General features: G+C 45.1%; 1 protein-coding gene across 7 annotated transcripts in view; it reads right to left on the minus strand.

The window, feature by feature from the left end:
* Positions 1–363: 363 nt before the first annotated feature.
* Positions 364–27,866, minus strand: part of DECR1 (2,4-dienoyl-CoA reductase 1) — a 53,540-nt gene continuing 26,037 nt past the window's right edge. For 2 of the 7 annotated variants that reach the window (XM_085893219.1, XM_085893225.1), the window contains 7 exons: positions 26,654–26,719; positions 26,183–26,330; positions 19,834–19,933; positions 18,480–18,552; positions 11,897–12,043; positions 4,276–4,338; positions 364–1,055 (listed from right to left, as the gene is read on the minus strand). In XM_085893219.1, coding sequence (XP_085749345.1) covers positions 996–1,055; positions 4,276–4,338; positions 11,897–12,043; positions 18,480–18,552; positions 19,834–19,933; positions 26,183–26,330; positions 26,654–26,719 — 657 coding nt within the window. In that variant the 3' untranslated portion in view covers positions 364–995. The remainder of the gene's footprint in view (positions 1,056–4,275; positions 4,339–11,896; positions 12,044–18,479; positions 18,553–19,833; positions 19,934–26,182; positions 26,331–26,653; positions 26,720–27,866) is intronic. The other 5 variants (XM_085893224.1, XM_085893221.1, XM_085893220.1 and 2 more) reach the window with 4 other exon arrangements.

Consider the following 27,866-nt stretch of genomic DNA (forward strand, 5'->3'; position numbering starts at 1 on the left):
AAGCCAGTTTGAGGTAAGCCAGTTCAAAGTCAGTTTTAATCTTGGACAACGTTTTCAAGTTGTGTTTTCAAGGCCGAGATGGTCGAGCCTAAAACTTTCGTCAATTTAAAGGCCGAACCGGTACATGTGGCTTGTGGGTGATGTGCAGGCGCAGGGGTTGGTTCATATTAAAGATGCAGAAGGAGGGGTGAGCTGGGGAGATGAGGAGGGGGGGGGGATGATATGAGGGAGGTGGCAGTAAGACTGGTACCTATGTTACACTTCCTGGGAAGGGCCATACGTGCCGAGGTGTAAAGATACACCCGGAGAGCTGGGTCCGTGGAAGCAATGTGCGGTCCAGAGAGAAAAGTAACCGGAAGCGTGTGGAAAAGTCACGAGAAGCATTTATATTCTCGGAAGCTTTTCATGTGGATAAAAACCACCACAAGCCAAAGCAAGAAAATATAATGCATTAACCTAGAGGCCAAGAGGAATCAGGTTCAAAAGGATCAATGACATGTTAAATCGACTTGGCAACACTCAGAAATCTGCGGAATGCACCGCATGGACGATACTTGAAAAAGGGAGCGACAAACAAGAATATTGAGTAAACAGGAAGCTTGGAAAACATCACAGAAAGCAATTACCGCTTGAAGTTCTCCTAGTGTAGCATTCGAATTCAACATGTGACTTTGATAAACATTCATAGTTTTCAATGTTGCAAAAAGTATGATTATGAGTGTTAAAGTTAAGTCTCCAGGGTTGTCGAATACTGAAAACGAGCGAGTTTTTACAATATGGAGACGGTGATGAAATGCACATGTCGGTGTCTGTACAAATGCGAACCATGAGGCCGACAACAAAGTCAGCACTGGACAGCATCTGGTGAACAAACCGGTGGTAGCAAGAAACTCGAAGCCACAACATGAGATTTGAATCAGTTCTATTTCCATTTTTAAATGAAGAATCAATCACAGATGAAGACGGCTCGATGTGCAACGGACACGTGCATGAACCTAAGACCCCTTGGTTTTCCGGATGAGGTTGCTGATCATTTCCCATTGCTCCTTCGTCACCTGCAAAGGAGATGAGAGTTGGAAGAGACGGGTGGTTGGTTCGGTGTTTACACGGTCTTTCCGAAGTCTTGTTCTCAACTCGGATTTTAAACATTAGAATCCACCAGCACGAGGCTTTCCAAGGAGAGGAACCGGACAACCGGAGGAAGAGATTGCATTAAAAATTCCAGAAATCAAACGTGCCAGTTGTATTTACACTTACGAACAAATGCCTAACCCACACCCCCAACCCCCCCCCCCCCAAGGCATTTTGGAGCAACTTAAAATTTGTCGTTTTTATGACCTTCACCAAAGGAGAGGGTATTGCGTCTGGGTCCGTTTGTTACTTGGCAAATAAAAAAAAAAAATTGACAAGTATGTTGATCGCCTCCGTGTGTGTGTGTGTGTGTGTGTGTGTGTGTGTGTGTGTGTGTGTGTGTGTGTGTGTGTGTGTATCCACTCACCTCCAGCCCAAACCGCTCAACTGATCGTTCTGAAAATTTCAGAGACTGATGTCACCGACCCTGCGACGGTCCCGCATTGAAGTTTCGAAAAATTTAGTTAATCGTAAAGGTCTACATGGGGCAAAAGGCCAATTTGAGCCAAAATTTTTTCTAAAATCCTCAAATTTCATTCGATTGACTTGAAATTTGAAGAGGATTTTCACGTCAGGTCGCTGAATTCAACCACCAATTAATTTTAAGGTCAAAAAGTCAACACAGCCCCAGTTTCTAAAATTGATAGATAGGGCCAAAAACTAAATATATCACTATATCTCAAAAAGTTGTGGACGAGTTATGACAAAACAAGGTGGACGAGTTGAATCGGTGACGAGAACAAGCGGTTTGGATGTTGGCTCGGATCCAGCCCATCAGTGGGATACAGAACGTGAACTGTTCCACCTGGCAGAGGTGTGCGCTCCACCGAGTGCCATTCTACTTTGTGCTGTTTTTCCAAGTTGTCATTCCTCGAATGATTTTTCATTAACATGTAGAATGTTAATAATCATAATTATGACATCATATGTCACGTGGTGTGGCAGCCATGTTTTAAAAACTGGAAAAACTTTGGACCTCTATCTCTGAAACCGTGCCATGGAAAAAACTTGAAACAGCACATGGCAAGTTCACCTCATGGGGAATAAGTGATTTTTTTGATGACGTCATAATTGCATGTGTAGAACGCCACATCTAATCAGTATAAAAAAATTTGAGTCATCTTAGGATAAAATGGTCCACAGAAAAAAATTTGATGACATCATCGGTCACGCGATTCGGCATGCAATTTTTTTTAACGTTCAAAAACCTTCTCTGAAGTGGCTGAACAGATTGAGGCGAAACTTTACACGTATAACCACCTGTCCATGAGGAACAAAAGGTTCACACATATGATGTCATTGGTCACATGGTTTGGAAGCCATATTGGATTTACCCTAAAACCCATAAAAATCTTTGCCAGAACAGCTGGACAAAGAGGGGAAACTTCACACAAATGTTCCCCAAGTCTTGGGTGAACAATTTTTTTTCAGGAATAATTCATAGGTCACATCGTTTGACAGCCACATTGGATTGAAGAAAAATCTAAAACAATGTTTTCTCTGGAGCCACTTCATTATTTGACATGAAACTTCAAAATTATGATCTAATAGTGATGGGTAATACATGTTGTAAATTTCAACTTGATCAGACACATGGTCTGGCAGCCAGAATTATTTATTTATTTTGATCTGGGTTCTTTTTGATTAAATTTTTTTCTTTTTTTGAATGAGGCTCACTTGGCTGTGTCTGGATGGGTTCGAGAGTGGGGTCGTAGCAGCTGAAATGTGAATCCTATCCAGGTTCCTCCTGATTACTTCATCTTATATTTTTGCTTCTTGGGGTTCCTTCTGATGATTCCAATGCAGGACTGGACCTATTTGGGTCTTCCATTTGTTTCAATTTAATTTATTTTTAATCCCATTCTGAATTCAATTGAATAATGGATAATAATCAAAAAACGTCATTGGTCAGGGTCAGGTGTCCGATGAAAGGGGGGTTGCATCAAAGCGAGACGTCTTGGTACCCAGTCATCACTGCCAGCAGTTATAAAGTGGCAGTTCTAATTATGTCCCTAATTAATTACGTAACACATCAGTACACAAACACCACACAAAAGCAGTCATGGCGAGGGTCTGCAATCTCTGATTGCTCTCTTTCTTGATTTCTATAGCAATGGCAAGCATTTAGCAAGGAAAACAAAACAATTAATCGGCATGACAAACAGAAAATGAACACACACACACACACACACACACACACACACACACACACACACACACACACACACACACACACACACACACACACACACACACACACACACACACACACACACACACACACACGATTCCACCCATTCCACCCCAATTTGACGTTACTCTGAATCCTATCATTCATTTCAATTAATTGAGAAACTCGACAGTTCATTGAACACACTACCCCGTGCAGTGTTCACGTATATGCAATTCGATTGAAATAAAAAAGTTTGTAAAAGTCGTTTGAAATAAATAAATTCCAGAATTTACCGCGATTTCTGCAGTCTTTCACATCACCCTATCTAACGTGTTACGTGAGTTATTTGTGCCTGTTGTTTGTGTCCTTTATGATGTCCTTAAAAACAGTTAGTTTCCTGTTCGGAATGATTTTCAATTTTGTTTCACTGCCAGGAAGGCCGACAGAGTAGAAATATTATCTTACTTCTTTCTGAGCATGTGCGATCGGGATTAATTCAGAGCCCGAGTACTGTTAAACGGCAGGTTTGTTTTCCGATTCATGTTCAAAATAAAAACATTCAATTTAAAATGAGGTGTTCCTCGATCATAAACTGACGTTTGTGGACGGACGGACGGACGGAGAGACGGACAGACACGGACATAAACCAACTGCTTAATCTCGCTTTTAGCTTCGCGTGTGCGGGGTAATAAAACCATTAATTTACAACAATTTCAAAACATAAGGCCATCAAGGTGCAACTAAATGTTCCCTGGTGTTGTCCTCATTACTAAAATATTGTGACCGAACACAAAGCATTGAATGAGGTGCCTCAATGTACCATTTCAAACAGAAAGTGTAGCCATGTCCATACAGATAGCACTGCAGCAGCGAGCTGGACATTTGCAGAGCCACAATGTATAATCCATTGTAATAATAAGCATCTCTGCATCCCCATCCCACATGCTCATTACAAACTGTTCAGAAAATACCTTTTGCAGGACGTTGAACTCCCCGGCCATTGACACAAGTTCACCACCGTCAAACCGAAGACTCTGTGCAGCACACAAATAAAAGGCGTCAAAAACGAACTAGGGTTGCCAACAACTATCAATTATGTATAATGATAATAACCAGAGAGTTGGTGTCAAAGCCACCCAATGCTCGCCTGTTTATACATTTATCGTTTTTAAAAGACAAGTCTAATAATATTGTTTTAGAAAGCATTGCAGTGAAGTCTGATCCAAATAATTTTAAAGCAATATATGTAATTTGTATATTGTAATCAGTAAAAAATAGTGTGGTAGATAAAAACATCAGAAAGGAAATAACTTGCACCAAAAACTTCAACATTTTCACGCTCACGCTCACGCCGGGGGTATCGCTATAGCTCTCTGTTCTTTGAACAGGCGAGCTAAAAATGTAATTACTTAATGGCAAAAATGGTATCATTAGAACTTTCGTATATGAGAGTTGTACTCTTATATACCATAGTTGGCTACAGGTCAAACTACAGTAGTCTGCAAAGAATAACTAGAGTAAAAGGATGCGATTTTTGCCTTGAAGGCTTTTCGCTGAAACACTGAAATCAGGGACCATGAGATGCATCAAAATTTAGGAATTCTTTAGCAACTCGCCAAATTGCGCGCACACACACACACACACACACACACACACACACACACACACACACACACACACACACACACACACACACACACACACACACACACACACACACACACACACACACACACACACACACACACACACACAACAAGCTTTGGTGTCTCGGTTGCTATCGACACCATTTTGGTTGCAAAGGAATGATTCTTGGGATGTGCTAAAGCTGTCAGCTCTCAACTATACAAACGAGTATGCACCAGTTCTCTCTGTCAGTATCCATCAACTTTCCGATGTTAAAAAAGGGTCAAATTTGATTAGCCCGTGTCGGCCATTATATATTCAAAAGACTTCTCCTATGCATCTTGAAGCATCTAAATCGGCTTGTTTTTATCACCTACCCAACTCATCCACCAGGGTTTGTCCAAAGCAGTCCATAACTTTTTGAAATATCATGCTAGATATCGTTGTTGGCCCTCAATGTTGAAGAAGCACTTGTAAAATTGTAGCATCCGGATCCAGATCCGGATCTTCACCAAAATCAAATCAATTGGTCCTTGTCACATACCCAACCTGTCCAGCAAGTTTCGTCCAAATCCATCAACAACTTTTTAAGATTTCATGGTGATCGGTTTAGTAGTTATTGAGCGAAGAAGATTTTTTATGTTTGGGACAAAATCCAAGATGGCCATCAATATAAGACAAAACTAGAATGGCACAAGGTAGAGCGCGCACCTCCACCAGGTTGAAAAGTTTACGTTTTGCATCCAACTGAGAGGCCGTATCTAGATCCGGACCTCCAAAATCAAATCGATTAGTCCTCATCACACACCAAACCTGTCCACCAAGTTTCGTCCAAATCCGTCAACCTTTTGAGATATTGTGCTTTATATCGCTTTTAGCCCGATTCCTCAATGGTGAAGAAGCACTTTAAAAATTCTCGGATCTGGATCCGCGGATTCAGACGTGCTGCAGAACCGATGCCATACGGGACATGCTGTGAAACGCAGGTGTGGGGAAAGTTGAGCATGCCGGTGAGAATCTGTGCACATGTGTGAGTGAAAGAATGAGTACATCGCCGGTGCACGTGCACCGTTAGCATGGGCCACGAGGAGGTTGGAGGAACATGGTTAAGGATTATTAAGGACTGACGGTTTAGTTTCAAATTTAAAGCAGCTTCCCCAGAGTATAGCAAGTACGAATCTGATTTGGAGCAAGCCGACCAGAGGGGTGCAAAGGCTGCTGCATGTGCGAGCTGTTTTCCCCTCCCCTCAAGCTGCCTTCCCTTCCCTTCATGCTGCATTCTCTTCCCCACCCATCATGCTAACCTCCATCCAAACCCCCTCCACCACCATACAACTCTCCAGATGTTGAGGAGAGGAAGGAGTGTCAAAGAATGTGCGAATTGGACAAAGTAACACGTTATTTTAGCAGTCAGAATTGCTGCCAGGATCAATTCCGCAGTTTAAATTTTGACATTCGGTTCAGGTTAAGAGATTCTAGAACCAATCACATTTTAGTTGTAAAAGGTGTGTGGAAATTCTACAAAGGCACAACCACTGGAACAGTTTTTCAAATGATTGAAGGCAAACGCTCTTCCTTCCCTTCCCCTCACGCTAACCTCCTCCCAAAGCCCCTTCCCCTTCTACTCCCCATGGACGTCTCTGGGCGGTCTTTAGTATGACCCATTGGAACGCGCCATTTTAATGTACCCCATTTTGTTCAATCTTGTACTAATGCCGGCAGAGGGAACCATTGTTCCCACTTCTCAAGTCCCCTCCCAAATGCAAGTTGAACCACCCACCCCCTCTCCCTTCAAATCTGACCACCAAACGCAAGTCCAGAACACACCCTTCCCCTCCCCATTTCCCCCTGAATGTTCCCCTATCCTCTATGCTCCCACCCCCTACCTCTGGAAGTGTATAGCAACGTGTAGTGAAGCGTCGATCTCCCCTCCCACACCCTATTCATTGCTCTCCCTCCACCTTCCTCACTCTCCATTCTTTCCCTCCTCTCTCTTCCCCCTCCCCCCTCCCCCCTCCCTCTCCCACCCCACTGCTAAACATTTGCTGAAAATGGCTGGCATGCTCGACTTCAATCAGGAACTTTTTCTCATGGACTTGCAACATGTGGACATCTCTCCATTGCCTTTGTTTTACCAAGACCTGTTGCAAGCCTGGCAGATTCTTGTAGTGCACCGAGATATGGCTCACTACATCAACAACTTTCTCGACGAGCCTATCTTCTATAATGCACTTTTTTCCGAACATTCCTCGATCACGTGCTTACATACAATGCTTCATAAACTCCGGTATACGTCTCATACGAGATCTGCGGAACGAGAATAAAACATGGCACTCAGTCGGGCATTTTGCGACTACCGTTGTTATGCGTTCTTCAAGAACCGTTTCCCAGCTCGTCCAGGAGGTTCTGCGCACCTCCAGAAGTTTGGGACTCCATTTTGATACCACCAACGCTGTCCCTGCAATCCATGCCCCCTTCTTTCCGCAGTTGCGTATAACATCACCGGCATTAACAGAAACTGTGATCTTGTCTTCCTTTCCACTTCCCAATGTTGCGAAAAAGTGCCTGTACCACCTTTGCGTCACCACACGGCATCCAAATGTGCGCAAACATTGTTTTCGATCCCGTTGGAAGGGGATGTTGCCTCCGGGGTCCCCCCCTGTGCCCACAATGGGCTGCCATGTCTGTCCCACCGATTGTATAACGGACTGGTGATATCTCTTGGAGAATTGTACATATGATTGTTTTATTACATCATTTTATAATAGTTGAAGGGAAATTAGCGATCTATAAAACAAGGAAAGCTAAACCTCTTGCAAACCCTGATGCTGATTACAATGTTTTAACTGTTTTTAGGGCCCTCGCCGTGGCCAGATTACGTGCAGAGTTTTATTTTCACCAAAATATTAATAATCTTGAAATGTTGAAACAGAAATGGTGTCACAGGATTGCTTTGTGTAAAGTAGACCACAATGATCTTATCATTTCATTTTAGCTGTGTACCTGACCTTTTTATTACGTCTTGTTTTGTATGTTTATGTGTAACTTCTTTTCTAAATTTGTATGAATAAAAGGTAAACAAAAGTCAAAGTCTCTCTCCCACCCTCTCCTAATATTCTTATCAGCGAAGCGACAGGTTTTATTTGCCAGTCTTCTGTAATAATAAAAGAGAAAGTGTGCGTGCGTGTCAGTGCGTCTCCTCTACAACTCCAAAACCATAAAACATATCAGTCCAAACCGTCACATGCATATGAAGGGAACCCAAAGGGAGTGCATGAATGAAAACTTGGGCATTTGGGTAAATTTAAACACCCATTTTGAAGAACTAAGGGGTGCTAATCATGAAAAAAAAAAGGCATACCAAGATGGCGGTGTGCCATCTTGGTCAGCTCGCTGTCACCTTGCAGGGGTCTTAAGCCGCCATTTTGTTTCAGCCTGCTCAAAAATACCTTGTCTTGCAACAGGCCGCAACGGGTTCTCTACGACAGAGCGCTCAAATGTTGGTGCTCTAGTTTTGAAATTAGGAGCATGGAGCGATTTGATGCATTATTTGATGCGATTTTCCATGATGGCCTCTCATGGACTAATTAAAGGATATAATCGAGGATCGGAGCTCGCGGACTAGTTGAATGTCGAAATCTGGAGTGAAATCCGAAAACCTTATGAATGTAGTGATTCTATCAACAAAGCGTTTTTCCTTTTGGCAAGGCAATGGTCCCTCCTCCATTTTTACGCAAGAAAATGTGAAATTGCCAAAGCATTAAACTTAACTTTTTCTACCGTTCGGACAATTATAGCGAGCGAAGAAGAGATTAAGGAGCATGCCCAAATTGTAACTTCATTGAGTGCAACGAAAATAATTAAGCAGCGGAACAAGTTCAGCTACGGGATCGCCACGAAGGCTCCAGTGGTGCGAGCAGTCGGCGTGCTGACCGCGGCTGCGTTCTCCATGGGAAAATCCTCGGAGTTAGGAAGGCAAGATAAATTGATTTAAAGTTCGAATGAAAACAATGATGAACATAACAAGAGGATTAGAATGAGTAAATAACGGGACAAGTGAACTGCGAGGTTCAAGAGAGAGAATTGGAAAATGGTTTCAGTAGCTACAAAGCTATTGTTGCGGTTCTCGGAACCGCATGCATACAACAGATAGTTGTCCCGAGTCAGTTATTCCATTAATATACGTGTAGTTAGGTCCCTACCTTTTGTCTCGTGGGAAGCCAAGGGAGTGTGTTGCGATGGGCTATTAGTTCGGATTAATAAATCATTTTACCCTTTTATTTTATTCTCTTCTTTTACGATCCACAGTGCCATCATCTCGCTTGCTACCCTCATTTCGCTGGCCACAGCGTACCACCGTCTACCCGGACTCTCGCTTTCTGAGTCAAAATCCCAACGTTCGGCTGGACAAACGCTGTAGCTGTATCACCATCCACCTACCAAAGGCCACACGTGCGCGGCGTGGACGGACCATACCAGAGTCTGGCTGAAACCCAGCCCAGAAAGGCGGACCACGTGAAGGGCCGATCCAATCAGGATGCTCGGATCAGACGATTGCGTCGGTTTCGAAATGGCTCCTCCCCGAACTCCTGGCTCTATAAAGTACGGAGCAATCCTCAGAGAGTGGTCTAAGTTGGTTGGTTGAAGTGGTTGCGAAGGTAGTTGGGTTGGTTAGAAGGAGAATTGCAGATGAGAATTGTAGAGTAAAGGAATTGAAAGGGGTTTGGAGTAGTTGTGAGTGAGTGTTCCTACTACTTGTCTCTGCCGACACGACGTCGAACAACCCCTTGCTTCTCGATCAAGCCTCCTTTCTGGCCCCGCTTTCTGTTCCTTATCCCGGACCTCACGACCTCGACGAACGGCTTCTTGCCTGGTCCTGCCTTTGGACTCCGCTCTTCTCCACTCAAGCCCCTCCTGCAGACACGATCTCCACACGTACGGTTGTGGCCGAACAACTCAACCATTGTTGGGTGCCACACCACGGAGTATCCCTCCCCCGAAACGCTCAGGTACCGAGAAACTGTGACTTCAACTCCCTCCCACCCTGGCTGCAAAAGTCCCTTTCACAATTGGGTTTACTTTGTCTGAGTGTGTCTGAGAGTGTTGGCACCTGTCTGTTAGATAAGCCTGTATAAGATTTTTATTGTTGCGATTGTTGCTTTATTAATCTTGCGTCAAGTCTGCACTGTGTCTGCTTTGTAAGTTGCTTGTAAAATTGCCGCACCCCACACCTCTCTCATCTTTCCCTGCATTACACCCCCAATAAACCTATGTTGTGCCACATGCTTTTCCTCGCTTATTGTAAATAAATAATCATCATTAGAAATGTTCCCAGCTCGCCTGTCTTTTCCCTCATTGGTCCAGCATGGTTCGAATCCAGGTTTAGCCGGGTCTTTATTCCCAATGGTCCGTTCCTTCTAGCCGGTATGTCCTTGGCAGTGTCGCACGGCTGCATCCGATCCGGAAAGGTGATCCGATCCGGTAGAGTGATCCGGTTAGGACAAGGCGTACCGAGGGCGTGGTTCCCCGGTGGTTAATTAGGTAACCCGATTCCATAGGCGGGAGGACCCCGGGTCACGCGGTTGAGTTATTGGCGTCCACGGTCGGTCAAGCGACCCGCCGAGTCACGGAATTATCCGTGAGCGACGGCCTACAATTCCGGGGAGTCTCGTGGGAATCGACGGAGCTTTCCCCACCTAGTGGTCTTCTCACCCGACCCCGCCGGCCCGCAACACTATGCTTGCTGAAAAAAAAAGAGCAGTGCAGAAGATGAACCAACAGCATCAACATCCTCAAGAACATCAACACCAACTCCATTACCAAGAAGCAAAACGAAGGAGCTCGCATGTCCTCTAGTGGAGTTGACAGACATGGTGGAAGGGGCAGACAACCCTGAGCATCTGTCTGACTAATTATCAACACCATGCATCCCCACACCATGGTAGGCTGGCCGAGAGGTACGCACACTTGCCGCTCTAAGCTGTCTAACCTGGGTTTGAATTTCAACCCAGCTATAAACAGTCATCCCGGTATTTCACAGGCAGGGTGATTAATTAATGTGTGTGCTGTCCCTCAGGCGAACGTTAAACTGGGCATCACATCTGCCGGAATTAGTAGGTAGACATTAAAGATCCCTTCACGGTGTCCTTTGTGAAGAGCAGGGAAGCTATAGCCAGCATCCTGCTCTCACCTACAGGGGCACTGCATTAACAGCACTGCCACACCCTCAGTCCGTAATGCTACGTGCAGCCTTGTGCTGCACAGGAAAAAAAAAGGAAGATGCCCAGACCCCTATGTGTGGTATTAATTTGTAATTTTAATATTTTAATTCATTTACTCTGAAAACTTTCCGCTCAATGTTTTTTTTTTCTGCCAGGAGCCCATTCCTCCTTCACTACATGAAGCCAATGGGTTCGATTTTGAAGCTCGATTCCAAGAACGCATCTCAAGAACGCTTTCCAAGAACGCATCGATGACATCAATAGGGAAGCGCCTGTATATACAGTAGGTGTGTGAGTGTGTGTGTGTGTGTGTGTGTGTGTGTGTGTGTGTGTGTGTGTGTGTGTGTGTGTGTGTGTGTGTGTGTGTGTGTGTGTTCATAATGCATAACATAACATTCCCTTTGTGAACCCCCCCCCCTCTCTTTCTCGGTCTGTCTGTCTGTCTGTCTGTCCCCTCCTAATAAAGTGCAACACTCTTCTCACATCTCAATCTCTCCCCCTTTCCCTCTGTCTTTCACTCACTCCCAGCCTCTTCTGGAATGTATAGCGACGTGTTGTAAGGCGTCACTCTCCCCTCCCCTCCCATCCACTCCCATATTGGCTTGGAAGCCCAATAAAATTAGCAAAGCCCTAGCATGTTTCCAGGTTACCATGTTACCAAGGACCTCGTCGGCCATCCTTTCGTGCTTCATCCAGAATCAAACCTTTCACAATACCTCTTCGTAAACCATGCATGCAGACATACCGAGCCAGTCATCCAGCTGGCATAAGGGCTGCAGATGTATGCTGCAAGGTTTGCCAGCTCTTCTGGCTGCCCGAATCTTCCTGTAGGTATACGAGCCAGCGTTGTTGCCTCAAACTGTCCAGTGGGATCCAAACGGCTGAATGCACCCTGCCAAGAATAATAATAAGCGAGTGACTTTCATGTGCAAAACCGACACGAGATAGAAGAACGTGTGGTTGGACACAACGCAGGTATATGAATTACCTTAAACACCTTGAAAGGAATGGCCTCTATTGGCTAATTTTGATTGTTCATTTGCATTGCAATACCAATTACAGTTCTGATGGAGCAATGATGGAAGGCATCGTACTTTGGTTAGCATCCATGAAAAATAACTGATGAGGAGCGTTCATAATGGAGCCGCCGATTACGGAATTGGCTGAGCACAGATCAAGCGATGCCTTTGGAAAACGACACAACACACTGAAAACAGAGCACTCGAAAGGGCTGTGAGGGTGAAAGCGAGCTTTGAAGATTCAATAAAGATGGATTTGTCGAAGGTGAAGGCCACCGAAAAGATCGACGACGTATACTGGATTACTTTGTGAAAATTCAACCACACCAATTCTACAACCAGTGATTTTCCATTTCAAAAAAACCCCCCCAAATTCCGTTTCATGGTATCAATGGTAAATTTCAATTGTGCACTTGCTTCGCTAAAATGCAGTTTCACACGGGTCTCCACAGCACCCCGAGCTGGTGCATTTCTCCATCAGGGAGAGAGAGAGAGAGAGAGAGAGAGAAACGTGGGAAAGAATAAAACGGAGAAAATTATAAATGGCAGGTGGGTAACATGTGGAACTTGGCTCCATGAGACGTGAAACTTTAAATGGAATTGATCTTGATTACGAAGTCGATGTGTGCTCATCTACAAAGGAGGTATGCAGACGTGGCATGATGTACATCGATATATACATACACACCAGGGTGTTTTTTTGTGTTTTTTTTAGCCTCTCCAAAGGAGAGGGTATTGCACTTGGGTCCGTTTGACTGTTTGTTCGTCTGCACAAAATATACTAATATAGGCCGCAAACGCCATCTAGTGGTTGCCAGTCGTACACATTATCTTTTCCCAACAGCGGAACTCTTTCCAGTATGTACAAGTAGAATGTGAGTGCGTCTACAAAATACATACCATAAAACCACACAAAACAAGTCCTGGCGATAGTATGCAATCATTCATTGCTCTTTTTCATTACCTTCGTCACCGAACGTGGACCGAGGTTATGTTTTCACCGCTCTCTTTTTGTCTGTCTGTGAGCAGGGTATCTCAAAGTTATGGACGGATTTGGAAAAAATTGGTGGACAGGTTGCTGGTGTGACAAGGATGAACTGATGAGATTTTGGTGAAAATCCAGTTCCGGATACTGGAATGTTCAAGTGATTGTTCACCATCGAGAAATAGGGCCAAAGACGACATATAGCACGATATCTTAGAGCATTACGGACGGATTCGGACGAAACTCGGTGGATGGGTTGAGTGTGTGACAAGGAAGAATCGATTCAATTTCGGTGAAGATCTGAATCCAAATCCAGATCCGAGAACTTTTATCAGTGATTCTTCACCATTGAGTGATCGGGCTACAACCGATATACAAGGTGTTTCAAAAAGACCTGGACAACTTTGGCTGTTAATATATTTAGAACCACAAATGATACAACGATACCCTTTTGTTTATATGATACAGAAACTCATACAGTTTTGTGCGCACCATCAAGACACTTAAATGTGAGCTCCGTTTGTCGCGTGCAGGACTTCAAGGCGGTACACGAGTTCTTGCCATGTTCGGCTGAGCATGTTTGCTTCCATCAGTGCGGATACAGCTGTGATCTGAGAACGATCCACCGTGGTGTTGTTTTCAACGTCTTTGACAAATCCCCACAGAAAAAAAAATCAAGGGGGGTTATGTCTGGTGATTGTGGTGGCCAGGTTGTTGGTCCGTCTTGGCCAATCCAGCGACTTGGAAATTTTTCATTCAGGATGGCTTGAATGACTAAGGTCCAATGAGGGGGAGCGCCAACCTTTTGAAAAATATTGGGTTGCAGGTCTTCAATTTTTGGGAAGGCAAATCCTTCCAATATGTTCATGTAAATTGTTGAGGTCACTGTATGCTCCGCAAAGAAAACCAGACCCACCAAGCAGTCATGGAGAAGGCCACACCACCATCAACCTTCGGACTGGCGTGTTTGTGTTCAAGGACCACATGGGGGCTATCAGAGCCCCAGGTCCTCACATTGTGCCAGTTGACCTTCCCCGACACATGAAAGCAAGCTTCGTCTGTGAACATGACCTTTTTCAGGTAATCTTCGTCATCCTCTATGCGACTGAGTATTTCCAAGGCAAATGCCTTACATTTGGGTCCATCATTTGGTTTGAGTTCCTGCAGAATCTGCACCTTATCAGCATTAAGTTTTAGTCTTTTATGCAAAATCCTGTGTACAGTGGTGGTCGGTAGTCCCAGTTCTCGAGATTTAACGTCCATCCGAGGGACGGCACACACATTGACGATTCACCCTGCATGTGAAACATCGGGATGACAGTTTATAGCTGGATTGGGATTCAAACGCAGGCTGGAGACAGCTTGGAAGCGAGTGTGTGTACCTCTGGGGATATAATATTGTATATCGCTATGTACAACAGACATTCATTTGTCCCAGCGATTCATTGTTCAGGTAAGTTGAAAAACCTGCTCCATATTCCTTGCATATCTGCTACTGTGTTGCATTGACAATGCATTGAGTGATGTCCAAGCCATTTCCCTCCAGTACTTTATCCAAAAGTTCAAGGAGCCCTCTTCCGGTGGATTCTGTACAGTTGACCACAGCGAGCAACTTTTCCTGGACCTAGGCCAGACTAATTAAGGGGTAATTATCAAACATCTAATCCTGAGCATGCACATTAGGATACAACTAGCTGTCCTCATTAAGTCCCCATTATCTGCTCAGGCCATTTTCATAACAAGAAAACACCATACGAAAATAATTGGATTCAATCTAAATACATTGTTACAATTTATGGGAGTGCGGGGAGGTGTCAATAGTTTACGAAGTATGGATGACGTTTCGTGACGTGTAAGGTGTATGACGTAATAAATGCAGGGTCAGCCGTGGGATCAGAAATAGGAGCTTTTTGTATTTATTTTTCCTTTTGCTTAAAGTATCCACTCCCTGGACTCCTCGCGGCATTTTCACTGATAGCGGGATGACTGGTCCATTCTCTTTTCTTTCCACCAAGTTCCGCTCACACCAGTGTGGATGAATCCGCCGACGGCTCCCTTTAAACAGGCTTGAACCGCATTCCCGTCCCTATCTCCAGTTTTATTTGAATTCCCTGCAAATGTTATTATTATTATTATTATTTTTTGCTTTTCCTTATCCTGGATTAGATGAAGGGTCCATGTGTGTGATGTGTCGGCCTTTTGTATCGGTCGCGTGGCCTGTGTTGTACGTAATTAGTTAAGTCCGTCGTTTCAGTACCTATATGATTTGCTTCTCGTAATGTTTTGCCTTCAGTCCCTTGATGTAGTAAGTAAATTGATTGCATTTCATTGTGTTTGACTTTGTGCCATTGTTGCATGGAGCTGCGTTGTAAAAACCCCATTTGGAATAGCAAACACGCGACGTTTACACACGTATTTTGGAAACGAGTGGTCGAGTCGCAAGCCCCCCCCAAGTTGCCAGCATGGCAGTCGAGAACTCCACTCCTTGCGCTCAACCTCAAGCTTCCAAAACCACTCGGTTAGCTTGCAGGTTGGGAATAGGACCAAGGGTCGTCGCTGGTTCACCTGCAGCACTCATCATCTGCAGTGACGTTTGAGACCCTGGTTCGAATCCCATCACCCGTAATAATATAATGGAGGGAACGTACGCAAATATGAATGGATCATCTACTGCTCCGAGCGGATTTGACCGAGGAAGCTGAAACTTTCAGGGATTAATGAGGGCACCCTGAAGTTGCGCAGGTGCAAGATTAGTCTGATTCCATCAAATTTTGAAAAAAAGAAATAAAATTTCAGCCTTCCTTACCTTCTCTTCGGTGGACATTGGCAGTCCACCTAAGGCAACTGATCTCAAATCCTCCAGCTATGGTTTAAATCGTGATCAATGGGGACAGAGTGGGCTCTGGTTTGTTTTAGCAACCTTTCTGGAGGGGAGGAAAAAAAAAAATCAAATAAAAACTGGTCCTCCAGTCTTGGGATTGGGCAATGGGCCAGCAAACATTCTGATGGAAATATTTTTAAGCTCCAGAAAACAAAACTGCAACAGAAGTCAAAAGAGATGTAAATCTCAGACGACAAACTGGTCACCGCTGTCATACCTGAAGGGGCCACCAAGTCAGCGAATTGTGTTATTTTTCTTTTCAGGAGATATAACCCATACACGTAAAGGGTTAATTTCAATACATGGTTCGCACAGCATTGAAACACCAAATTTCCAGTTTTCCAGGACAAAAAAGTGGTTTTCCAGGACTTTTAATACTGGTGCTTTATTTACAAATGACATTGGATTTTCCAATGTTACTTGCATGTAAATTTTTGTTTTTTCTAAATCAATCAATCAATCAATCGTTCAAGCTCTCGCGTTTTTTGAGAGATATAATTGATATAGATGAATGTTTGTATTCGATTTGGGAAGACAGAAAATAAATATAGGTGAAATTTTTTTTCCCATCGCAGACAGATCGTTGGTTTTCTCTCGCCTCCTATCTGGTTTTGCACCCTCTGCTCCTTCTGTGCTTCTCCCACCCACCCCACCCCTCCCCCAAGTTTTCTCCCAGTCACACTTTCTTGTGAAACCCTCAAAATACAGAATCACTGCTCACCTCCACTCATTTGCTCCTCTTTTTTCAAACCTGTGGAATCAACTTCCACATTTTTTTCAAACTCATTCTTCCTTCCAGCCTCCAGGTCTTAAAGACAGCTGTCACCACAATCTCAGATCATTCTCCATCCAAAACCATGATTTTTACTAACCCCGTTAACGCCCCCCCACCTCTATACCAATCCGCCCACCTTCCCCACCCTGTGCATCGTCCCCTACCCCTCATTCCTCCCCACATCCATTATTTGTCCATGTCTCCCTTGATTTTGTCCTTCAACCACACTGTTGATGTTTCCCTCTTCTTTCGACTGTTCCTGTGGTTCTGTTGTGTCCTGATCCGCGACGTGTTCTCACTCTTCCACGAGCCTTAACCTTGTGTACAAAAAGAATTACAAATACCTGTCCTGTAGCCAAAAAAAATTCCGTAATACGAGAGTTGGATCGGTCATTTGCAATCACGTGAAACCATGCTTTGGTCCTTGGCATCTCTCACGTGCCTCCTCATTGTGCTTTTCCCCATATCCCCGATATCGAATGTCTTCTGACAGTCCCTGCATCTGGCTTTGTGAACAGACTCCTTAATGAGACAATCCCGGTAGTGAATGTGACTCAGCCACGAGGAAAAAAAAAAAAATTGCAAAGCTTCCAATGCTCTTGCTTCCCCTTTAAAATAGGCAATGCTCATGCCAAGTAGTTACTTCCTACTTAATAGGGACTTTCTGTTAACATTTGCATAATTTATGCATGATGTGTGGGAAACCATTTTGCTCGGCTTTGGTAAATCCATGGGGGAGTTAAAATTGGCGAGTTCTCTTCCGACCAGGGGATAATTATTTTATGGCAGATAATTATTTGTATTTGCACAATTTTTTTTTCGACTTTCCAGGAGTTTCAAGGACTTTGATAAGTTTTCCAGGACTTTCCAGTACTGGAAGATGCTTAGTCATTTTTCCAGGACTTTCAAGGTGTTTCAAGGACTGTGTGGACCATGTAATATTGCAGTTGGTTGGATGAGATAGTAATGGGTAAAAACACAAAACACAAGATTCATAATGTACGCTCTAATTTTGCAGCACAACCTCCTCAGTCAAACATCAAGCCGGGCCAGCCAGTTCATGAAAGACTTGGGGCAAACTTTCCGCCGTCGACCTATGAGAACATGGGAATAATTGTGGCCGTGAAAGAACAACAACAATAAAAACAACCAACAAAAAGTGATACTGAACTTGCACCTCTGGATGGTTGAGCATGCCAGGGCTTGCTTGACTATTTTAATAGATGAGGACTGAATTGGGGAGATGTAAAACAAGGTGATTGAAAGCAATTCCGATGTTAACAGGGTCATGGCAAAACGTTAAGACCCTTTGGTTTTGTTTCGCAAAACGGTGGAGTGTAATGCAACCAATTAACCCAGGGTGTCAATTAAAAGTGTGCCATGAATCAAGAGTTTGTGATACTGATTGATAGGTGGGGAAAGCGGCCTGTTAGTCTACGCTCCAGAGAACAGTTTATTCCATCGTGTTCGCAGTACATTTCTGAGCAAAGCCTCCAAGAGCATAAATTCCTTCAAGGTCACAGGCATAGGTTTGACACCTGTCCAAGACAACGGACTGTGTACTACTCAGAATCATATGAAGCGTACGTGCTGACCAACACAGATGGATCCAGGATACAAACTTTGTCATTGAGGGGGAGCATGGTGCGTCAGTAAGTATTCACTGACCTTAGTTTTGATTGGTCCCAGTTGGATGGCATTGAAACGCAAACCGTAACGGCCCCACTCAGCAGCCAGAGACCTATGGGACATGACAATCTCAAAAATTTGTCTGTCACGAGTCTTCATATTTCCCGTCTCAAACCCTGACATTATAGCATGCATGCTTGGAGTATGAATAAAACAATGAGGTGGTGTAATTATAAATAGAGGAGGGGGAGAGGTGGTAGACAGGTTTATCAAGATGAGGTGTATTGGCACAATTCAAAATTAATACAAAATGAGCAAGAAAAACTGCACGAATCCTAAACATTCGATATTGTAAGAAAATACAAGTCAGAGTAAAATCATTAGAATCCCTTCGTCACCGAGATGTATTCCACCCACAATGCTAGATACGAGTTTGTAGTAATTCATCAACTGGCCTAGTTGAGCTGCCGGTAAATGGCAACCCCCGGTGATGGCAATGCTTAAGGACTTTCCCAACATAAGAGTGCTGCGGTGATGATGGAGCGCGTTTACTTCATTCTGCGAAATGCTACAATATGTTTGTTTTAAGAGGTGATTGTTCTATCCATTCAGATTTCAGCAAAAGGTTATTTTTTTTTTAAAGTGCAGTCAAGCAAAATTCTGAGCATGGCAAGCATTTTATTTTCTTGCAGTGACCCGAGGCTCGTGAAGTACAGCTAGTACACATATGACATGGAGGGCGTTGGATTCCTTTCATATCCGAAGGCCTTTCAAATTAAACGTGAAAACCACCTGGTCAATTACTTTCCAGTGTAGAACCTGCTGCCCAGACAGCAATTACATTTTAAGATAGAAAGCAGTGTAACCTGATGTCGAAGAACCTCAAGAAGAGGACCACACCACTTCCTACCCACAGTCCAGGTTGGAATTTTAAATTAGCGTACCGGCAATAACTCGCCTACACTTCACGAAGGACACCAAGGGATCTTTAACATCCACCAACTAATACTAGCAGAGGGGACGCACAGTTTAACATGCATCCAAGCGACGACACGCACACTGATGGCTCGCCCTGCGTGCAAAACACCAGGATGATAGATTAGAGCTGGGCTGAGATTTGCTCAGAGGTGATCGCCCACATGTAGAGCAAGGACATAAAAAACACATACAAGTACGCTTTTTATGTGAACCACAAGGACATTGAAAGACAATGGACTAACAAACGCAGTATATGGGATGTGAATCTGGGATTCCTACACACGACCTCTGTGCTCAGATGAGAATTGCCAAAAAGTCCCACCGTTAACAATGATAATGTACACTAAGGCAACATCCCAAGAGGTATCCTAAGATTCAATGAAAGGTTTGATCGGTCACTCACAAAAACTCTTACTTGTAAAGTGCCTCGACCCCAGCCTTGGCAGCAGCACTGGGCGCTACGAATCCGGAACCAAATTCTGAGTATATGGTGCCGATAGCAAGCACAGCAGCACCTGCATGGCTCAGAAATGCAGCTCTTTCACACATTTGCAAAACAAATCGAGGATCATGCAAGAATAATATGACAGAATAAGGTTGCACTGACAGCAGAGCAGTGGGGAGCTAGTAGGCATGGGACAATACAAGTCTGTTGGTCTTCATGGAGGAGAGATCTATGAAGAGCAGAAAAGATTATGGTTATCGGTATAGGCCAACATTAAATGATACCATTCGCCTTGAAACATTAAGGAAGAGCAAAGTTGGATGAAAACAGGGAGATAGTTTCACAGGTAGGAGAAAGTAGGGACAAAGGAGTGCAGGTGAACAAATAGCTTTTGAGCACCAACTACCATGCACAATCTGGTGAGGCTGGAAAGAGACAAATGCCCTGTGGGCCAACGAGGGTGCTTGTCTACATTAAATAAATAAATAAAAAACAGAAAACAATGAGTCAGGAAACTGTCCACTGTGTGAATGCAGCCGGTCCTGTGCTTCCTTGGTGAGCGATGCCAATGTGCAGAGTTTTGACCTCCACAACATCCAGAAGTAAGAAGTGGCAGGGAAGTCCAGGTCCACAAATGGAACTGGAGGGGGAGCACTCGGGAGAGTGCAAAACCTCCGCCGCCAATACTGCTGGGTCACTCAAGTGAACCTTATATCTTATTCATTAAATATGATGTCAACAGTGCTGAGAGTTATAGTTCTTTTCTCCAACATTGTTTTTTTTGGGGGGGGGGGGGTTGGAAATCACTTAAAACATGTAGAAATGCAAAAAAAAAAATTTTTTCTCTAACAATTTTTTTTGGGGGGGGGGGGACCAAGTCCAAAATTTAATGGCATGATCCTTGGACCATACCTAACCCCCCCACCAAGTTTCGTCGAAATCCGTCGAGGAGTTTTTCCGTAATACTGTTCACAAACAAACAAACAAACAAACAGAAAGGGGTGAAAACAGTAACCTCCATCCATCTTCGAAGATGGCGGAGGTTAATAAGTGCTTCTCTGTGGTGCACACACAGAAATCCCATCAGCCCAAGAGATATATGATCGTTGACGCCGAAGCCAAGAACTAAAGGTTCCGTAGATCGATTGTAGAAGGTCAGAGCACTGGTCGGTCAAACTTGTCAGGGTGATCGGTAACAATGTGAGATTTTACCTGTCAAATTCTTCTTTCTTTGGAGATGTCAGGAGACATCTTTGGAGACCTGTCAGGTCAGGTTCGATCTGTGACCTGCTACAGGTACCATGTAAACCTGTACTAACCTGTTCCATGGTCGGGTTGTCAGCGACTAAACCATCTCCCCCACCAGGTTTTCTGGTGAGGAGGGTGTTTGGATATGGACACCCAGCAGGATTAAAAACAAAACCTGTCAAAGGGCGGAGGAGCTCCTTGTGAGCCAACGGCCATCCATATCTAGTGCCCAACTGTGTCTGCGGACGTCCTCCTGCAGTTGGGTCACTTCTTATTAGGAGGTTGGTGGCAGGATTTGCACTCCGGCCACCGTAAAACCCTTCATTCCGCAAAACGCAAAAACGCAAAAAAATCTGAAAACCCACTCCGTGGGAGTACCTCCTGTGCAGCTTCCCTTCACAGGGCAGCTCACCGGATGACGGGATTGGGGCAAAGCCTTCGGGACCCCCAATCTTTGATAGGAGGGAAACCACGGGGTAACATCCCTGGGTCAGATTGCGGGAGAGTGTGTCGGAGTGGTGCTGAGGTGTCGTCCACCAGACGGCGGTCTCCTTGGGTTAACCTGAGGCGGTCCCTTCGGGTGGGTGCCTGGAATGTCCTATCCCTAAGAGAGGATGATCACCTGTCTCTGTTATCATCTGAGCTCAAGCGTTTGGACATCGGGATTGCAGCTCTCTCTGAGGTTCGGAGACCGGATTGCGGCGAGATAATGGTGGGTGGTTACACCTACTATTGGTCTGGTCGCTCTGATGGTCACCATACCCAAGGAGTTGCTGTAGCTGTGTCCAATAAGCTGATCCCAATGATAATTGAGGTAACACCGGTCAACGAGCGTATTATGAGATTAAGGATTCGTCACTCCTTAGGTGTCATTTCCCTGGTCTCTGTTTATGCTCCGACTGAGGCGAGTGATCTCACCGTGAAGGACACATTCTACACCACACTCGAGTCTGTGGTTGATCAGTGCCCGAGACGAGATACACTTCTAGTCTTGGGGGATTTCAATGCATCGACTGGAACTGATAGGGACGGTTATGAGGTGTGTGTTGGTCCCCATGGGTCAGGAACTATGAACCAGAATAGCACTAAGTTCCTTGACTTTGCAAGAAGTCATGGACTTAGGGTGGCTGGTTCATGGTTTCAGCGCCCACAAGCTCATCGCTGGACTTGGTATTCCAACGCTGGCGGTGTGGCAAAGGAGATTGACCATGTCCTCATTGACGGTCGTTGGAGGATGATCCAGAACTGCAGGGTCTACCAGAGTGCTCAGTTCCTCAATACTGACCACAGGCTTGTTGTAGCAACTCTAAAGCTGCACCTTAAATCCTGGAGAATGGTACCATCCCAGCCGAGGCTGGATGTTGCCAAGCTCAGGGATGAGAGAGTAGCTGAGGAGTTTGCGAACAGGCTGAGTGGACACTTGGGGGTCTGGGTGCTTTGGGGGGTCCTGAAGAGTTGTGGAGCGCCTTCAAGACCACCGTCCTTGATGTTGCCGGTGGATGCCTTGGAGCTCACCGCAGGGCAAAGAAGAATTTTGTCTCTCAAGGGACACTGGATACCATTGACCAGAGTCGCAGGGCCAGGCTAAATGGCAGAGCTGAGCTGTTCAGGGAGCTGAGGCGTAAAACTGTACGTGCACTGAGGGTGGACAAGGAGGCCTATGTGCGAGGAATCTGTGAGGGGGTAGAGCATCACCTGTGGACAGGTGATTCTCGTCCCGCTTACAGGGGAATTCGCACATTACGTTCATCCAAGCCCATCCCTCGGAGCACTGCAGTTCGAGCAGAGAGTGGTAGGCTCTTGACAGAGGAGTCCGAAGTGAAGGCCCGCTGGGCCGGTTACTTTGAGCGGTTGTACCAGGCTGATCCCCCAACTGTCGAGTTGGACGTCAAGGGTGTTACAATCCCTGTTGCTGACCCTCGAATCAACTGTGGTCCACCTACGCTTGTTGAAACACGGGCTGCGGTGAACCAGTTGAAACGGTGCAAAGCTCCAGGGATCTGTGGCATCCATGCCGAACTTCTCAAGGCTGGTGGAAATGCTGCACTCGTGTCGTTGCATGCAGTTTTGTGCTCTGCCTGGAACACAGGAATCATCGCAACTGACTGGAAGAGGGGCCTTGTTGTCCCTCTCTGGAAAGGGAAGGGTGATCGCCAAGACTGCAACAACTACCGAGGGGTGACGCTGCTCTCAGTGCCGGGCAAGGTCTTTGCTCGGATAATTCTCGATAGGGTTCGCCACCACCTGCTTGAGCACCAGCGTCCAGAGCAGTCAGGCTTTACACCAAAGAGGTCAACGATTGACCGTATCCTTGCACTTCGTGTCCTCACCGAACGCAGACGAGAGTTTCGGCAGGGGCTGCTTGCAGCCTATGTTGATCTCTGTAAAGCGTTCGATTCAGTGAATCGGGATGTCCTCTGGAGGATTCTTGGTCTTCGTGGGGTGCCACCAAAACTGATCGATCTGATGTCTGAACTCTACTCTGGTACTGAGAGTGCTGTGAAGTGTGGTGGTACCATCTCTGACTTATTTCCAGTCGTTACTGGAGTTCGTCAGGGATGTGTACTTGCCCCCACACTTTTCAGCACTTGTATGGACTGGATTCTAGGGAGGATGTCGGAGAGATCAAGTTGCGGTGCGTCATTTGGGAATGTCAAGATCTCGGACCTTGACTTTGCAGATGATGCAGTCATCTTTGCCGAGACTTTAGACATCCTCTTGGGGGCCCTCGAGGTGCTGAATGAGGAGTCGGAGCCGTTGGGATTACGGGTTTCTTGGGTCAAAACTAAGATCCAGGCTTTCGGTGACATCTTGGATGCTGCTGTCCTGTCTGTGTCTGTTTGTGGTGAGGATGTTGAGGTCGTGGAGAGATTCACTTACCTTCGCAGTGATATTCATGTCTCTGCTGGCTGCGAGTCAGAGGTCAATAGACGTCTGGGTCGGGCCTGGGGAGTCATGGATTCACTGGATCATGGGGTGTGGCGCTGCCGGTACCTGTGCAGGAGGACGAAAGTCAGAGTCTTCAGGTCCTTGGTACTTCCAGTCTTGCTCTATGGGTGCGAGACTTGGACTCTGACCAAGGATCTGAGACGGAGACTTAATTCCTTTGGTACCAGGTCTCTTCGGAGAATCCTTGGCTATCGCTGGTCGGATTTTGTGTCCAACGAGCGGTTGCTGAGAGAGACTCGGATGAGATTTGTTACCTGCATAGTCCGTGAGCGTCAGCTGCGGCTGTATGGACATGTGGCTCGTTTTCCTGACTCTGATCCTGCTCACCAGATTCTCTCAGCGAGGGAGTCTCATGAGTGGAGGAGGCCAGTGGGTCGACCACGTGCGTCATGGTTGCAACAGGTTGACCATCATCTCAAGGAGATGGGGATGGGCCTGGCATCTGCCTGGGGGATGGCCAGACGGAGGCCCCTGGAGTACCGGCGGAAAGTGGACGCAGCGACGTGCTGTTCTGGCACATGCTCCCATACCTGACCTGACCTTTGGAGATGTACCTCTGGAAAAAAAAGAAAAAGAAAAAAAATTTGCATTCCCTTGGGTAGTTGGCTTCACTCTCTGATGTGACCCGTTCTGAGTGGAGGACATTGTGAAGGTGATGCCAAATGAGCATACTCATGCAAAACTATGAAATCCGTTGGCTCCATGTATCCCTTCCTGACATACAGGTAGTGGACAAAAAACAAAATGGAAACAGCTGGGTAAATGAGGAACACCAAGTAACGGTGTCCACACAGGTGTGGCCCATGTGTTAATGAAGCAAATAACATCCCAGCATGCTTTGGGTGATGTATAAAAATGCTGCACAGGCCTCGTTGCCTACAATTATGGCTGAAAGAGACGACCACCCCCCCCCCCAACCATCCCCCAATGGTTTGATGAGCATGACACTGATGTTCTCCATATGCCATGGCCTTCTCAGTCACCATATCTGAACCCAATCGAGCATTTATGGGATATTCTGGAACAACGCTTCACACAGCGTTTTGATCCTCCATCAAACAGGTGTGAGTTGATTGACTTTGTCGTGGAAGAATGGTGCGCCGCGTCCCTCCTGCAGAATTCCAGACACTGGTGGACGCTTTGCCATGGTGCATACAGGCCGTGCGTGATGGCCCAGCGCCCTGTTAAGTGACTTTACATTGGCGTTTACATTATTTTCTCCACTCGCATGCAGTACAATGAAGTGTTGCTCTCCATTGTGTGCTGGGACTCCTGCATTGTGGAACCGAAAGCCTGGAATGAATGAATAACCAACATTTTCTAACTCTAAATACAAGGCCTCTGGTCACAACAGAGATGTAGTTGGCATATTGATCATAGCCTCATCTCGTCCTCGTTTCTCCCAACTCAACTTCTCTTAGCTCCAGTAAATTACACACCAACGAACCAACCCACACTTTTTACACCTCAATCCTTTCGCCCTTCTCTCTTGTCTGCACAATTGCTTTACCTTTTTTGAATAGATCTCACATTTTCCGTGAGTCCTTCTAGGTAGAATCTCATTACAAATTCACAAGGACATACGAGGAAACTTAGTTGACGATCTGTATATTTATTTTTCTTGTGAATCAGGATTTCCAAGCCACTTCCTGTGCAGTATTCATGGCAAGACTTCCCATAATGGTACATCCCCATCGAGCTGAGATCAATGAGAGTTGGACACGCTCTCCACCCTTTGAGACACAGTAACGATCTCCCATGGGGCAAAGTCTTTTGGACTCGAAAAGGACATCAGCGTGAAGCTGCCGGGGGCATGTCTAACATAAACAGTCACAGTTCCCATTGTGGGAGTAAATTACCACTTTCACAAATTAAACTTTACATTTTACCATCTCGGACAATGCAGAACGAAAATTAAATGATTGCTCAATTTCTATTGTCAACAGAGTAAGGAATTATCCACCGGTACAGAAAATCTGAGGATGTTTTATAATACAGTACGGCATTCCGAATGTCACGCTTTTCAAAAGGAATTCCATAAAACCATCACTGTTTGCAAATTATGACCATCGTACTTAATTTACAAATTAATCAGCAGACTGACCAAGCAGCGAGTGCTCACCTTGCTTAGCCTGTATCAGTCTGTGCCCAACCTCCAACGTAATGTACGCTGTGCCTGCAAGCACCGTATCAGTAATAGCTCGCCAGCCTCCTGGCGTCAGCTTTTCACTCGGACACACAAAGTTTCCAGCTGCGTTACTTATCAGCACCTGCAGTGAGCAAGGTGAAGGGGACAGCACGGTGTGTGAACATTATTATAGGACAAAAAAAAAACAAGCTGGAATTAAAAAAAAAAAAGTTTCTCATAATTAAACGAGAACGGTGTTCGGTAGAGCGCATGCCTCCATCAGGCTGGACAGCTTACATTGTGTATCCCACTGATCGGCCGGATCTGGATCCGTACCTGAACCAACATCGAATCTGCTCGTTCTTGTCGCCGACCCAACTCATCCACCTAGTTTTGTCATAACTCGTCCACAACTTTTTGAAAATATCGCGCTATTTCATGAAAATGAACCACTTGACCACTTACAAAGCTTTCGTCCGTAGCCTGATGGAGTACTGCTCTCCCCTCTGGGCTGGTGCTCCTGCCTCCCACCTTGAAGTGAAGGGAGGGACACATTTTTTATGCTAATGTGTATCGTGTAGCGCCACCTCCAGGTGGTGGAGGGTATTACAAGTCCCCACCATTTACACCACAATATTCCTGTCCCCACGTTTTCCAGTACAGTGAGGTGTTTTGAATTATAAGCAGTAGGTATGTTTTTGCTTCATGCACGTAACACGGGTAATTTATTTTTCCTATACAAAGCTGTCAGTTACCTATACACCCCCCAAATAAAGGTATGCATCAGAAGAACATGTTGCATGCTTGGAAGATGATCGCTCGTAGGGCGGGTACTCTGCTGGTATAATAATCAAGAACAAGTCATGTTAATTAGATTATTTATCATTGTGATTGCATGACTGTTCCGATGAATATTCATCAGAAAGGCAAATTTGATTCACCATTAAACGGCAAATTGAATAACCTTGCAAATGATAGACAACAATCAACGAACAGTATATTCAAAATGAGACAGGAGGCTGCGAAGCAACCTCAATGCCAAAATTTTGGATCTTCACCAAAATTGAATCAATTGGTCGTAGTCACACAACCGACCTGTCCACCAAATTTCGTCAATAAATTTTTGAGATATCCTGTAGAGACAGACAGACGTAAAAACAAAACCTCCATCCACTTTTGGTGGCAGAAGTAATTAAAATAATTCGAGAATATACTCTGTGATCGGATCCTCATCATTTTAGCTTTGGTTGTTGGTGCAGTTGTCTAAAGCAGTGTTTCTCAAGGTGGGGCATGAGGATTCAGAATTAATCAATATATGATCACTTTCATAGCTTTGCACTTTCAAATTTTCAACTGACAAAATTGGTTCCGCGAATCAAACAAATCTGCAGCCAGCGTCATGGGCAGGGCTCCCATTGAAGTGAGTAGCAAGTGAATAAATTTGCAATAAAGTTTTAATAAAGCCTTTTGAATACGTATGTAGTAGATACTGTAGCGTCTCCAATCATGGTGGGGCGTACGATTTTTTTTGGAAAATCAAAGTGGGGCGTGGGACAAAAAAGGTTGAGAAACACTGGTCTAAAGGATACGCGAAAAAAGAAAACTTTCTGACAAAAATCCAAGTCGCTGCTCAGTTGGACAATAATTGTTCAAAGTGCACTCTCAGGCACGCTGCTTG

The sequence above is a fragment of the Eptatretus burgeri genome, chromosome 8 (assembly GCF_056783735.1).
Source record: "Eptatretus burgeri isolate ZD-2024b chromosome 8, Ebu_testis_v1, whole genome shotgun sequence".
In the NCBI taxonomy this organism is placed as follows: domain Eukaryota; kingdom Metazoa; phylum Chordata; class Myxini; order Myxiniformes; family Myxinidae; genus Eptatretus; species Eptatretus burgeri.